Source organism: Pygocentrus nattereri, chromosome 5 (assembly GCF_015220715.1).
Source record: "Pygocentrus nattereri isolate fPygNat1 chromosome 5, fPygNat1.pri, whole genome shotgun sequence".
NCBI classification, from domain to species: Eukaryota; Metazoa; Chordata; class Actinopteri; order Characiformes; family Serrasalmidae; genus Pygocentrus; species Pygocentrus nattereri.
Genome location: NC_051215.1, coordinates 18,314,239 through 18,328,624, shown reverse-complemented (window position 1 = coordinate 18,328,624; position 14,386 = coordinate 18,314,239). Strand labels below are relative to the sequence as shown.

Sequence of the window (14,386 nt, the reverse complement as noted above, 5' to 3'; positions counted from 1 at the left end):
CAGGAGAACATTTGTATTTCCTGAAGACGGTACCAGTGTTAACAAAGCAAAAAATAAAAAAAGGTAAAAACTAGAACGATATTCCCCCATAGCCCAGTTGGATAACGGTTTGGAAAATGTGTGTAGATAGATAGATATGGGAGGAACGATGGTTGAAAAATCTAAAAGACAAAACTGCAGGAGAAGAAAGCGAACAAAACGTCCTTCTTGAGATAAAGTGCATGTTTGAAAGCAGGAAAAGCCCAAGGAAATGTGCAAGCATGAGGAATTCTCTAACAAGGTTTGGAAGGCACTGTCCTGAGGAACATGTTCTATAGCAGGAGTCATCAGTTCCATTCCTGGAAAGTCTTCATCCAGCATCATTTGGTGGCTATGCTCAAGCATAGCTAATTCAAATAAGCAGTTGGTTAACAGTTTACTAGGTGTGTCTGAGCAAGAGAATCACCAAACTGTGCTCGACCAGGTCCCCTAGGCACCTGATGACCTCTGCTAAAAGATCATGCTCTGCATCTCTCCTACTGAAGGAGCCTTAACTCTTCTTCTGCACAGCATTATGCAGGCAGGACCAAGGGTAGTGCTCTGTCAGGGAGAACAAAGCTGATACGGGGCTTTTTTTCTGGGCCACTCGCTTTGCCCACCTCTATAGGGTTGCCCTGCCATGGCGAGGCAACTTTCCTCTGCTGACTGTAGACAGACAGACAGGTAGATAGATAGATGCATGTAGTGAGTTAAGCGTGTTTGTGGTGTGTGTTTTGTGTTGTGTGTGTGGTGTTGTGGTTACTATATAGAGCTTTTTACAACAAGAGTTGTCACAAAACAGTGGAAATTATGGATTTAAGGTAGCATGAGATTTTCTTGCACAAATTTTCAGGACAGCTTCACTATTTAACATACTTCTGGAACACAACAGGCACAACTTAAAACACAAATGATACAGCATAGAAGTTTATTTGTTTTTTTAATCATACCGTATTCCAGTAAATTTAACAACAATCCACCAAGAACAGATTTTAAATCTCTCCCAAAATATGCTTTAAAATATAACATATTAAATACTTTATCTGAACCCTTTTGCAAACTTAGTCTCCCAATAACCTGATAGTTAAAAGCACACAAGTTTAAATCAAACAAGGACAAACCATGGCACTGGAAAGAGCTGAACACTACAAGGAAAAACAAAAGAAAGCAGACATCATGAAATCCACTCTCAATATTGGGTTTAGGCATATGACAGTCTTAAACTGTATATGTCTGGTCATTTCTTATTCACCCTTATACCAAAAACATGACTGCGAAATGCTAGAGGACAGACACAAATTAGTCTGTGATGAATTGGAGTGAAAGGAGCAAAATAGCTAAAATTCATAAAATTAAACATATTTCTAAACATTCATGCTAAAACTTTCAGAAATATCTTTTCATTTTTCTACAGCATGCACGTTTTGCATAGTAGTATGTTAAGATTATGGCTGCTGAGTGCTGTTTGGACAGTAAGTTAATGAGCCTAAAAAGCATGAAAAAAAAAATGGCACCAATGGTGAAATATTTTAGGCCATTCTGTGTTGAGAAAACAATAAAAAGTATTAGCCATTTATAACTGTATAAACTGAACCTATTCCTTCTGGTCTCTCTGAGTGCCCTAAAAGAGATTATGGAGTGGTAGTTTTCACTAGATCTTTCCCAGAAGAAATTCTGATATGGTCTTTCTCCCTCACTAAAGCTATTTTATAATTACATCTATGATTTTAGAAATACTTTGATATTGATTTTATAAATTACATGATTATACCAAAAACCATCAATATACTCATACTGTCATTCTATTCCATCCCTAATGGAACTTTTAACAAAATAAGAGCCTTTCATGGCAGACTGGACAAAAAAAAACCCAAAAAACTAGTTTTTGTTACAAGGATACCATTTAAGTAAACAACATTGATTAGAGGGACAAAGTCTGCAAAGAACAACACAGGTTTCCTGCTTAAAAAGTACAAATCATGGACTGTTGCTTTAAAACATGAGAGCGAAGAGGAAAACAAGTTCTTTTTTGGTCCTGAGTTAATTGCTGTGAGATAAAATCTACTGACTGTTATACATGTAAAAACCAAATTACTGCTTCTTTAACTACTGTGAAACTACTACAGGTGAAAAGTCTCTGAAGATGTCCTACTGTAGCCATTAGAACAAAGTGACTACAACAGAAAGACACAGAAATATGTTGTTGAACTGCAACTGTTGAAAAGCATTCTTTTAGTGTTAGATGCTTTGTGTCCTGAGGTACAATCTGTATTTAAAATAGCAGCATATTGCATTTCCTGTTAGAATTTATTGATTGTAGGAATGGAAAAAGCATCAACTGGAATGTAGTGATTCAACTGCATCAATTTTGGAATTATATTTAAAATGATATTCATTGGAATTGGATTATTATATTCAAGACACTTGGAAAATGCAAAATAAAGGAGGTTTACATCACTGTTGATACTAACCCTTCAAATCTTCATTTTTGTCATTGTATTTTTTTTTACACAAACACTTATGTTACAGTGCAAATGCTCCCAAATTACACTGAATAGAGTCTCATGACAATAATTTACATTTCTCTTCTAAAATTTCTCCTGCAAACTTACCAATTTGGAGATAGAAGATTTTGTTCAAACGGTGATGAAATATGGTATGAATACAGTTTAATAAAAATGTAACATTTTATAATGCATTGTTTTCTAAAGAATTGTTGCAAGTTCAAAGATGCATACTTGACTGATCAAACTTGCATACTTGACAAAGCTGCACAATTAAACCTAGGGATGCATCACACTGATACTGGTATTGGGCCAAAATTGTGCTACATAAAAATATGTAGCCTACTCGTGCTTGTATGCTCTGAAAAAAATGGTATCAATGCATCCCTCATGAAAACAGTATAGACTTTTACACAGTGGCATTCAATGATAGCTTAGGCTTATGTTTGGCTCAGGTTGCATTTCTGCAATATGACTAGACAGTACACATGGCAAAACTTTGAGAGGTGGGAGGGCACAATGTAATGCTCCTTTAAGTTTTCTTTTTTTCTTGTGATAAAAGTTACAGATAAGGTAATGAAGTATTAGAACAGTTGGATGACACTGAGAGACATAAAGAAGAATTCCCCTTTCTGCTGAGCAAAATATCAATGTTTGTAAATCAAAAATCATACAATGTATATTATGTACCGTGTCTGAAAATGTGACAGATTTTCTCTGATATTGTAGCTGAAATCATTATTAAAATACTAAATTTGCTCTCAAACATAGATATTGGTCAAAAGTCATCTTAGATTTAGTCAATATATCAAATACATTCTCATTTTAAGATTTGTATATCTTAAGATTATCACATTCTAGATTTAGGTCACTGTCATCTAGTGAAATTGTTGTATTCCATTGGAAAAGAATTTTGGTTGTTTACAACATTTCCTGAAATAAGAAAATGTGCCAGTAAAATAATTGACTAGATAGACTTAAAACAAGTAAACATGTCTAGAAATAAGTTAAATCTCATAAAATTCTTGTTGCAATCTTAAAAATATATATTTGCTACAATATTTAAGATAATTTGCCAAAATAGAATTAATGTTTTGCAAATTGAATCCAGGTTACTATGAAATTTCCTCACCCCAATTTTCTCTGTTATAGCACACAAAGTCAAACCTGTTGAACAAGTGAGTGCTGGAATTTTGTTACCTTAGCCTCTTTGTATGTAATTAAAAATGAAAGTTGCAGAAAAATGTTGCACTGTGTGTGAGAGAAATGAAAGAGTGAAGCCTGGAGTATTTACTCATGTGCCCATGACTAACCTGTTCAACCCCTCATTTAAATAAGCATACTGTGAGAAAGGTAAAGGTGATGAAACAGCACCTGTATCAGATTCCTGGCCCTGTAACTGAGAGTGTGCATTGATTTACTAAAGCTTGGAATCACATTTCACAGAAATAATTATTTAGTTATTTAGTTTGGGAAGAAAACAATGTAAATTATATTTATGTCAGAAAAAAAAATTCATATTATATATGAAACAAACACTTGTCAAAATGCAAAATTTCAGTTTCAGATATTAATAAGGTAAGTCATTATTGAAGCACTGTAATTTTCTAATTATAGGATTATTTCCTAAATTGGTATTATAAGACAAGATATCGACTATTTTCTATGAGTTAAGATCCAGCCCTTTTTTTGACCAAGTAGATTAGAAAATCTCTTTTTCTGCCTTCTGCCTTGAGCACTAAATGTACTGTGCCTGACATACAGTTAATTGTGGCTGTCTTGTAATGTATGCATCAAGTGTTTTTGGTTGCTTCTGATTGGTGTAACTCATCTACAAGCAGTTCACCAGCTCTAAGTTGTAAGCTAGAATTCATAGTGTACCTCACAATATTGAAATTGCACTCTGCATTGACAGGAAAAACAATTAATCTTTCCGTAACAGAATCATGTTATGCTTTTATTTGCAACCAGATTGGTTTTATGTTACTAAAACAGTGATTCCAAACTTTTGTAAAGTGGTTTAATATGTATAATATAATATCTGCACTTGATGAGCACATACAGCAATTGTAGCTGCACAGACTAAAATGAACACCATGTGTGTGGTGTGTGTTTGAGTGTGTTCAAGCATGTGTCCGTGTGTCTGTCTCTGTGACTGTCTAAACAAAGTTTCCTTTCTTGGGTCTGAAGTAAAGTTTCTTGGTCAGCATGGAGGCAAAGCAGGGCACCTGTTTCTTGCCAATGGCAGAGCGGTCAGTGCAGTTTCCCACGCTGCGTTGGGACACTTTGCGATTGACGAGCGTCAGAAGCTCAGTGAACTCCAGTGCAGAACCATACTGACGCAAAATCTCACACAGATCCTGGATGTACCAGGAGCCATTCACTGTCTCCCTGTGTGAGTAGAAACCTGCTCGAGGAGAAACACAGAGGAACACCACATTTGCTACAAATTACCAACAAATGTTTTTCATGAAACACATACATTACTGTTCAAAAGACTGGAATCCATTCAATAACAGAAAACAAATTTGTCTGCAGAAAAATGAAATAAAATGGACTAGAATGATGCAATTATTGTGATTATTCTTAATGAAAAATTACATTATTTATTTACTTTGTTGTTTTTTTCATAAAAGCAAAACCTTACTCAAGGCTCTGTTACAGAGATTTTACCATGATTTAATGGGTTTCATTATTTGTTAGGCCCAACAACACCCTCAACTGTGTTAATGTAAATGCTACAAAGCACAGCCTACAGTGGAATATTACTTTAATTTAATGCCTTAAACTCTAAAGTCTGTATGCAAGTCCACACTTCAGTTCCTTGCTCTCATAACTATAGACAATTGTTTCATAGTAATTACTTAATTAAACTGGATGAGAATTAATTCAGTTTTTACATTCAGCTGAAACTAAATGTATTATAAAAACTATTGATTCCACCTGTTTTAACAGCACATTCATAATATTGTATGATTGTAAATGATTTTAGGCTTGGACACACAGGTCTAAGCCAAAGCATTAGCTGGTATAAATCTTCATTAATAAGAGCTGTTTTAAACTTTAATAAGGTTTGTCACAATCACACATTTCATTTAAAATCTGAGAGTCTGCATGCGGGCCCAAACTTCCTCCAATTCCTCAATCAACAGACTACATAACTATAGAACTTGCATACTAATTTAACAGAAGTTCCTGAATATTTCATAGGAGACACTGAATAATTCATAGTAGATACTGAATAACAGAAAGTAGATACTTAAAAAAATCATAGTCGATACTAAATAATTCATGGTGGTTGCTAAATAATTCATTGTAGTTACTGAATAATTCTGTGTGGTTACTGGATAGTAAACCTTAAGATGAATATTTGAATAATAAGGCTGTAGTTTAAGAGTTAAAAGAACCATCCATTGAAACATTATTTAGGTGGATCTTCTATGGCATTGCTCCAAAGATGCATGGTTTTGAACACAGGCAAAGCAGGGTTTACAGCTACTGCTCATTCATAGTGTTGTGGTTTTGCTGCTCATGCATGTTTTGCCAGATCCAGAGATTGTAATAAAATTGTAATGTAGCCACCATGTCTAGAATCAAGACTACTGAGGTATGCTGTGTCCTTTTGATGCCCAGGCTATAAGCACCAAATGGCTCACAAATACTTGCTATAGTTATTTTATCAGACTAGCCTGGCTAGAATTTCTGGACATGAATGGCAAGATTAACTTAAATCAAATCATGTTTGTCTTGGAATAGAAGTTCTCTGTTAATACTTTCAGTTATCCTAACAAAATGAAACCAAATAACAAAGATATTGGCACAATATTTTCATATTTATTGCTTTGTTTCCTAGTATGGGTATGATCAACATGGACATCCTATCTACAAATTACAAGTAGAGTAAGGGCCCATAACCTGTATTTTTCTTGTATTTTGCTTGCCCACTTGTCACTTAAGAAATGTGCATACTTTTATGCCATAATTAAAAAACAATGATAATTCATTGTTCATATTCCAACTTCTTTGAAAATGAAACAGCTCAGTTTTTGTTACTGTGCCCAATTTTTGGCTGATTCATGTAAATGACTTCTGTTCTGACTCACTCCAAAAACAGTCTAGATGACACACTCCACATTACTTCAACTTGAATGAGTAAAGTTTTTGCAACATCATAAAAACAATTATTTCAAAATTGGCTGCTGAGTTTGTATATATGGACAGGGGTATGAATGGCACATGCTACACCAACCTATTATTTTAAAAAGGCAAGTAAAATTTTGTTTTCACCTTTAAGAGTTTACAAAAGTACAAGTTAAAGCTTAGGTCCATTTTTTGTTTTATTAAATGATTACTTTACTTAATATGTTTTATGGACCCCAGCACTGATGTGTCAGTGCATTAAATTGTGCACTGCTTTGTCTCCAGCAATGGAGCAGGACCTACATGATGTTGAGTGTGAAACTGATGTAGTAAGTAATAAATTGTACTGTGTTTTCTACTCACCCTCAGCTACAGAATAGCACATGATGAAGTCAGCTCCGGCAGGTAGTGTGTACACCACCCCAGCATCTACAACAACCTCATTGGTCTCACTATCCACCACATCCATTGGAGTGACCGGGTCATCGTGTTTGTCCCCACGACACGCCTGCCATTTACAAATTTCAATTTATATACACTTCAAAATTATATGTAGTACTGTGCAAAAGTAATCTGAAAAAATGCACATAATGATATTTATCTGAACAGTATTTATTTGTTCATAAAACACTAACATTAGAATTAGAAATAAACAAATAAACAATACATTATGATTTTGTGTTTGAGTGTGCTATCTTAAACATTAACCATTTCTCCTCCAGGAAATCGAGCATTTACTGTTATCACCCAATACTCAATTTATCCAATCAATTCTTCATTAAATGAAATCAATTGCTGCTGATGAAACTGAACAAATCCATGCAATGACTGAAGTGCACAGAGAAGACAAGATCAAAACCTGTGGTCTTCTAACTGTATTCTTCTAATCAATGGCTTAATGTCTTTTTAAAAAACAAGTCAATGTGCATTCCTCCGCATTCTTCTGTATACACAATTCCTTAATTTCTGATCACAATTTTCTAATTCGTTCTCTCGTTTTCTTTTTTTTTTTAATCATGGTCATGTTTTAGTTTGAACTAAATGCATGTTTATTTTTTTTTTACTCGTATGCAAACAAAATCAATGTAGTAGATACAGGTTGTGTTATTTGTCCAGTGTCCAGAAGTAACTAACAGCTCCTTGGGACTGTCTGAAGGGTTTTGATGTGTTAGATTGATAAGATAACGGACGGAGATTGGTCAGGTCTGATTTTAATTTGGAGGGATAATCAGGACCTGATTAATCCTCTTCAGGGCAAATGGCCCACAAAATGAAGACAATAAACTAAACTGCACTTTCTAATAATTATATTTAACAGAAATATAGAGACATCTGCTAAACCCTGTTTCTGGTCCCGCATCAAGCTGCGGTGTTAGAGACCATCACACATTTGTTGCAACAAACCCAAATTAAACACACACAGAAACAATAATGTGTGATGAGGTCAAATAGCAAGAGAGTTTAATAGATCTATGCATTAGATGTAGATATATTAATTTGAGGATGTTGAAACGCTGCTCATTTCTTCCTGTTATTTTGTGATGGTCTCCAACACCGCAGCTTGAAGCAGAATCAGAAACAGGGCTAAGCAGCCACACTACGCCTATATCTCTGTTAAATGTAATCATTAGAAAGTGCAATTTACTGAATATTGTGATTGTAGTTTATTGTCTTCCTTCATTTCTCCACCAAAATGTAGCTGAACTGATGAATCTGTGAGCATCTCTGTTCATTATCTCATCAATCTAACACATCAAACCCGTCAGACAGTCTCAGGGAGTGTCATCAACTTTTATCTACTACATATATTTTGTTTGAGCATGAATCAAAAAAAAGAACAACATGCATTCAGTTAAAAATAAAACATGACCATGATTAAAATAAATTTTAATTAGAGAATCGTGATCATAAATTAAAAAAAAAACTTTGCCATGAAGTAAAGAAAATGTGCAGACAATTAAAGAGAACTAGGGAACAAATTAAGAAATTGTGACCACAAATAAAAGAAAACGTGCATATGAACTGCAAAACATTCACTCGAATTAATCATTTTTTACCTCCAACCCCTCTGGGGCTCCATAACAGTGGGAGCAGAGGATTAAAATAAAAACAAGAGTAAAATAATGGTAAATTTACAATGCTGAAGTGGACTTTTTTCTCCAGCAGCACCAAATTTTCCATTCCACCTTAAATGGTGCAGCAGTTACGTTCCAGTGCCTGACTGCTGCACCATTTAAAGTGGAACTACGAATTCCAACAAGAAGTTTGTTGTTCTGTGTTTTACCTGCTGAAGATGGTTTGCTCTTGTTTTTTTTCCCAAAGCTTGAGTCATTGGTGTTCAAGTTAAAGTCGAGTCGCAAGTCTTTCTCAGTTTTTTCGAGTCGTGTCTCAAGTCATCAAATTTGTGACGCAAGTCACACTCAAGTCCAAGTCATATAACTCAAGTCCATACCTGTGGCAAAGCAAAACCTGTTTTGGCTGCTGAACCAAACTTTTTTTGAAGCAAATTTTTTTTTTCCTGATTGGCTAAAGACAATCTAACTGGCAGTTTGGATCTTTTATCTTTGCTCCCTTAGATTTTTTGTTAATTTGCATAATGTGAAACCTACTTTTTGTGAAGTAGTCCTAGGTTTTTCGCTCAATCCTGTAAATTGAAAAACATTACGAGAGGGTGAACCTCAGTTATTATCAAAAACATAATATGCTAACTAACCCTTCTGGAATATATTTATCCATACACATCATTTTTTTAATCCAAAAATATTGAAAATTGATCAGCTTATTCTCTTATTAATGTTAATCTACACTAGATTCTGAGGTAGTATAAATTTTGGTCCATGTACAGCTTTAGGGGATGCTGTAACTGCTAAATAACTGTTTCTCAGCATTGATATATCTGATCAAGCTGAAATGTTCTATTCTGCATCTTTTACACAGAATTTCTAAGGACAACTTTATATACTTTCTCTTAGCTCCTCTACACCACAAAGTCCCCTCATGGGTGCATTGGGCATTATTATGGCATGCATATCAAGGCTTAAACTTTGAAAACCAAAGCACTTGCAAATACAACTACTTCAGAAATTTTACCGTTAGTCATGTATTTTTTATCTTTGTTTAATTCCACATAAATGCCTCAATGTAACTATTGAGTTCCACCCTGGAAACGTTTTGAGATCATTGACAAAATATGTGAAATCAACATTTTTCTACTATTCTGAGTTTTTTCATGATGATACACAATGTTGGTCTCATAATGTTTGGGGGAATTTGGAGGTCAAGAATTATTTGAAAAAATTAATATTTGTAACACAAGTAATAAAGAATGTTTTTTACAGTCTGTTTTGTTCAAGTTTACCAGGGGTCCCAATATTTGTGGAGGACACTGTATAATTCAATATGCATTTTATATAATTCAAAAGTGTTTTTTATTTTCAGAATAAAGCAGGGCCTAAATAAAGTGACAGTTTGGTAAATCTTTAATTATACATTATCCATAGTCAATAGCATGCCGTGGAACACGGTGAAAAGGGGGAACACAGTATAAACTTGATTTGCTAATCTATCACTTTAAACAATTTTAAAGTGATAAGAGTAAACAAAATTTTACTCATGCTATTTAGAACAGATAGTGAAAATTTACTGATTTTATCTGGGGAAGCTTACTAAATTCATCAGTGTAACTACCTAAATTTAAGTTAATTTGTACTTTTTCCCCCCAAGAATGACACTGTTAAATGACAAGATGCTTTTTCCAGAGTGGTAAATGAATCACCTGTAAGATGAAAATTTTGGGTTTTCCTACAAGGCTTGGACACTTGTCTCCTCTGAAAAGTGCTGTGATATCCTGAATGTGAATCTTTGCATCGTAGGCATAGACATGTCCATTTTCACCGTGGCTCAAGAAAATGCAGACAAAGCAGTCTGCATCCATGTGATTACGACCTGCAGCTGCGATCAAAGGTTGAAAGCAAAAATTTAACAAAACTACAACAAAAATGCTGGCTTTCTATGTATTAGTTTGCATTAAAAGATTGTGTAACATCTGCTTACCTTCAGTGATTATTTTCAGAATTTCATCTTTACTGTAATCATCGTAAACTTTCACATCAAATCCCAAGCCTAAAAACCTGAAAAAAATCATGGTTGGCTATTTAAAGCTTCTGTATGCAAGTTATAATATACCAAATGCATAATTTAGACATAACTGCATTGAGATGGTAGTTTACGATGCTAAGGAGCTGCACGGAAAAAAATGTTTATTGAATTTGTATGATTTAAAGTGTCAGTTGGTTTCCCATTAATGAAATATCAACAGAAACATAACGGCCATCCTCCAGTTACCTCTTTTGGCAAGAATTGTGTTGATCTAACGCATTAATTTCACGTGAAACTGACTAAAGTGAAATGTCAATTTCAAGCACAATTCTTTTCGGGTTGACTGGTTAATAATGTTAAGTCCAGTATGAATAATGAGTGAATCATTTTAAACTAATGCACAGTAATTTTATCATTTCATTATTGAAACATCCTACGTGTTAAAAAATGACATGAAACAAAGATCTACATTATCTACAACAGATAATTATGTAAGGCTGAGAAGTATTATGAAGTGTGCTCTGTTGTGATCTCTATATTCACCTGTTTTTAAGATTTTCTTTGTCTGCGGTAGACCCAGAACGACTGTTCAACATTAGCTGCCAGTAGAAGCGCTCCTGGTTGAATATGAGTGCTAGGCCTCGGTTCTTGTGGTCCATGTTGTATTCTTCAGCAGGATTGAAGCTGAAAGCACTGGCAAAAATTAAGCAATGAATAAGAAAAATGATCAGATTGACATTGATATTTAAGGATTCAATATTGTTACTGGAAAAGAAAAAGTGGTATTGTTTCATCTATAGCAAAATTATTGTTAAAATGCTATTTTAGCCTATAATAAAGTAAATCTTTTGCCAGAATCTTACCTCCTGAACACTGCATCTGTCTCTGTAAGGTTTTGTGTCTGCCCTGAAACAAGCAAAAAAATTCATGCACATGTGCTACAACTGAAATAGCTATTAAATCATTATAGGCCAGAAATCACAAAAAGCAGTCTTCGTAGATAACAGCACTTCACTGAACAGCAGATTGGAGGTAACTTGCAACTACAACAGAACCATAACAGCATTGAGGACTACTATTGCACAGAGATCACTTATTCAATGCACACATACCGAGGTCAAGCCTCTATAGGCCTCCATTGTCTTTTTGATACCTGGTTGTATGGGTTTCAGTGGCTTTGCAGATATGCAGTGAAAAACAGCAGGATCACTGTGCTAATGTGTGTTATGGTTAAATTGTGTTATTTAATTTGAATCGTAATGTTTCAGCTTCTCAATGTTGTGCTTATTGTATATAAATAATGTGTATTATTATTATTATTATTATTATTATTATTATTATTGAGATGGCATGATACCACTTTTTCTTTTTCCATACCGATATTGAAACCTTGAATATTGGTCGATACTAACAAAACCAAAAATACTACACTTTTAAATGTGGTAAGTTTAAATGAAGCACCAAATTATTGTTTTTTCACTGATATCCAAAAAGCTTTTTCCACTGATATTTATCAATATGCCACCTCTAATAATAATAATAATAATAATTACAACTATTGTTATTATTTCCAGACACTCTTTTCATATAGAGATATTGTGAGAGAAGTGTACACTGGTAGATTACATGCTGGTCAGAAACCTGTTTTCAGCAAAATAGTAAAGAATTATGCCTGTAACAAGACTGACAAAAGCAGAATGTAAATGTCAGGAGAAAAATACTGCAGAGTTACAATATTAACACTATATTATATAATTAAGTATTTATTTGTTTATGAATATGAAAGTAGCCTCTAAAGTGCAAGACAGCGTTTAAAGGCTTTTAATGAAACCAACCTGAAGTAGTATGTCGTGTTAAGTCACTGTCCTTCTCAACGTCGCCTGAAAAAAACAATCCCAACACTAAAATAATAAGTCTCATTGCAAATAAGGCAACCCGTCATGTTAAGACAACAGCTAGAGGCGCTTTTCTTAAAGCAGCGCTCTGACAGACTTACATTAAACTTAAAATAATGTATCAAATCTTTTCAACGCGGCCGATCAAATGTATCGTCACTATGCAACGTTCAGTAATACATACGTACTAATATGAAGTGATATAAATGACTCATGTCAGGACACGAATCATAGTCTACAGAGAGGCTACAAGGAAGCATTTTATAAAACAAAATTCCACGGTTTAAAGCTGAGCATACCAAAGCAATATCAACAGAGTTAAATTAGACTTAAAAAGTGAAGTTACCGTGTTACCTGAAACGTCTTCCTTTCTCTGGCTTGCCATTATGGTCAATGTCTGACGAACGAAGCCAAAAGAAATATTAATCGTCGAAAAATTTACTCACGCAAAAACTCAAAGGTAGAGTTTTGATTGGTTAAAGACGAACGTGCTAAATCCTGATTTGACGGTGAGACTGCCAATAAAGTCACGTACTAACTTCCGTATTAAAGTTCTGCACTACATTTCAGGAACCGCCCTCCCCCGCCCCCGCCCTGTGATTGGCTAGCAGTAGCAGTTTTGAAGCTGTGAATAATAGGGTGTTTTTTTTTGTTTTTTTTTTACCATATTATCCTTGCATGTTATTTTTGCTTTTTCTTTTCATTTTATTTTTGCCAAACATGTCATTTAAATCAGTATAAAATGTCCTTGATAAAAAGGATAAATCTAATAACACTTTGGGCATGATAACTCATTTAAAGCCCTTCACAAAGTCTTAAGGGATCCTTTCTTGTAGTAGCTCAGACGATTCGGTTTGCTTTCTGAGTTATGTCATGACCTGAATTACTTTATGTCACTTGTCACAGCGTATGTCACATTATCCTCATAATCGCAACCGAAATCAGTGGCACTAAATAGTCCTAGACGACAGTGACAGACTCACACATTATAGCACTACAGTATTAGATTTTATTTAAGCTTGCATTACTAAAGTACATGAAAATATGTTTAATGAGTGATGCTACGCTAAGATCAGAAAAACCTGTATAAATGAGTGGAGAAGCACAGCAGACTGGGAAAAAAAGGTGTAGATGCTTCTAGACAGGTGTACTGCTGCATACAATTTGATAAAAATGTTTCATTCTCTGTAGTATGTTCAAAAATGCTGTCCCATTTAACCTTGAATTTGATTCAAAATTCCAAGAGGAAATTTTTTTGTAATCTCAGAGGATTCATTATTGGGGTTTGCACTGCTGAACTAGCTACTGTTTCAATAGTAAAAGTGACTATGGGAGGTAAAAGGCTTGAAAAAGATCTGGTGACTGAGAATGTCAATAGAAAATGTGATCAAATTGTGTTAGCAAGAACAATTCATTCATAACATGCATGTACAAAAGGATATCATAGCAAGGTAGACCTACCTTAAAAAATAATGTTGAAAATAAGTGTGGAAAAAATTATATAGTCAGATGAGTCACGCTTCATCACATTCTCCAAAAGCGTCTGAGCGCATGTGTGGTATACACTAAGTGAATTACTACAGGCCTGAATGCTTGATTCCACAGTGATGAGGATCCAATGACTCTGTTATGCTCCTGGCGGCGTATTTCACTGGCATAGGTTGAGTCCACTTGACCCATCAAAGGGGGAAAGGGTCACTTCAAATCAATACAAGGTTATTTTGACTGGTC

At 34.5% G+C, this 14,386-nt stretch overlaps 1 protein-coding gene across 2 annotated transcripts; it reads right to left on the bottom strand.

Moving 5' to 3' along the window:
* Positions 1-929: 929 nt before the first annotated feature.
* LOC108434124 (caspase-6-like) lies at positions 930-13,154 on the bottom strand. 2 transcript variants are annotated; one of them, XM_017709043.2, is made up of 8 exons: positions 13,010-13,154; positions 12,596-12,661; positions 11,624-11,666; positions 11,304-11,453; positions 10,716-10,792; positions 10,438-10,613; positions 7,026-7,170; positions 930-4,929 (listed from the first exon to the last, which is right to left on the bottom strand). In XM_017709043.2, the coding sequence occupies exons 1-8, from the start codon at positions 13,038-13,040 to the stop codon at positions 4,682-4,684; spliced, it is 936 nt and encodes a 311-aa protein (XP_017564532.1). In that variant the 5' UTR covers positions 13,041-13,154; the 3' UTR covers positions 930-4,681. The 2 variants fall into 2 exon arrangements, with proteins under 2 accessions (XP_017564532.1, XP_017564533.1); XM_017709044.2 differs by having other exon boundaries at positions 12,596-12,640; positions 13,010-13,152.
* Between the last annotated feature and the right edge of the window lie 1,232 nt (positions 13,155-14,386).

Bases quoted from the DNA above. Each gene is read 5' to 3' on its own strand.
- LOC108434124 (XM_017709043.2), bottom strand. From the start codon at position 13,040: ATGGCAAGCCAGAGAAAGGAAGACGTTTCAG. The intron at 12,662-13,009 runs GTAACACGGTAA...TTATTATTTTAG, and splicing joins GAGAAAGGAAGACGTTTCAG to TGTTGGGATTGTTTTTTTCA. The intron at 11,667-12,595 runs GTTGGTTTCATT...TGCTTGTTTCAG, and splicing joins AACACGACATACTACTTCAG to GGCAGACACAAAACCTTACA.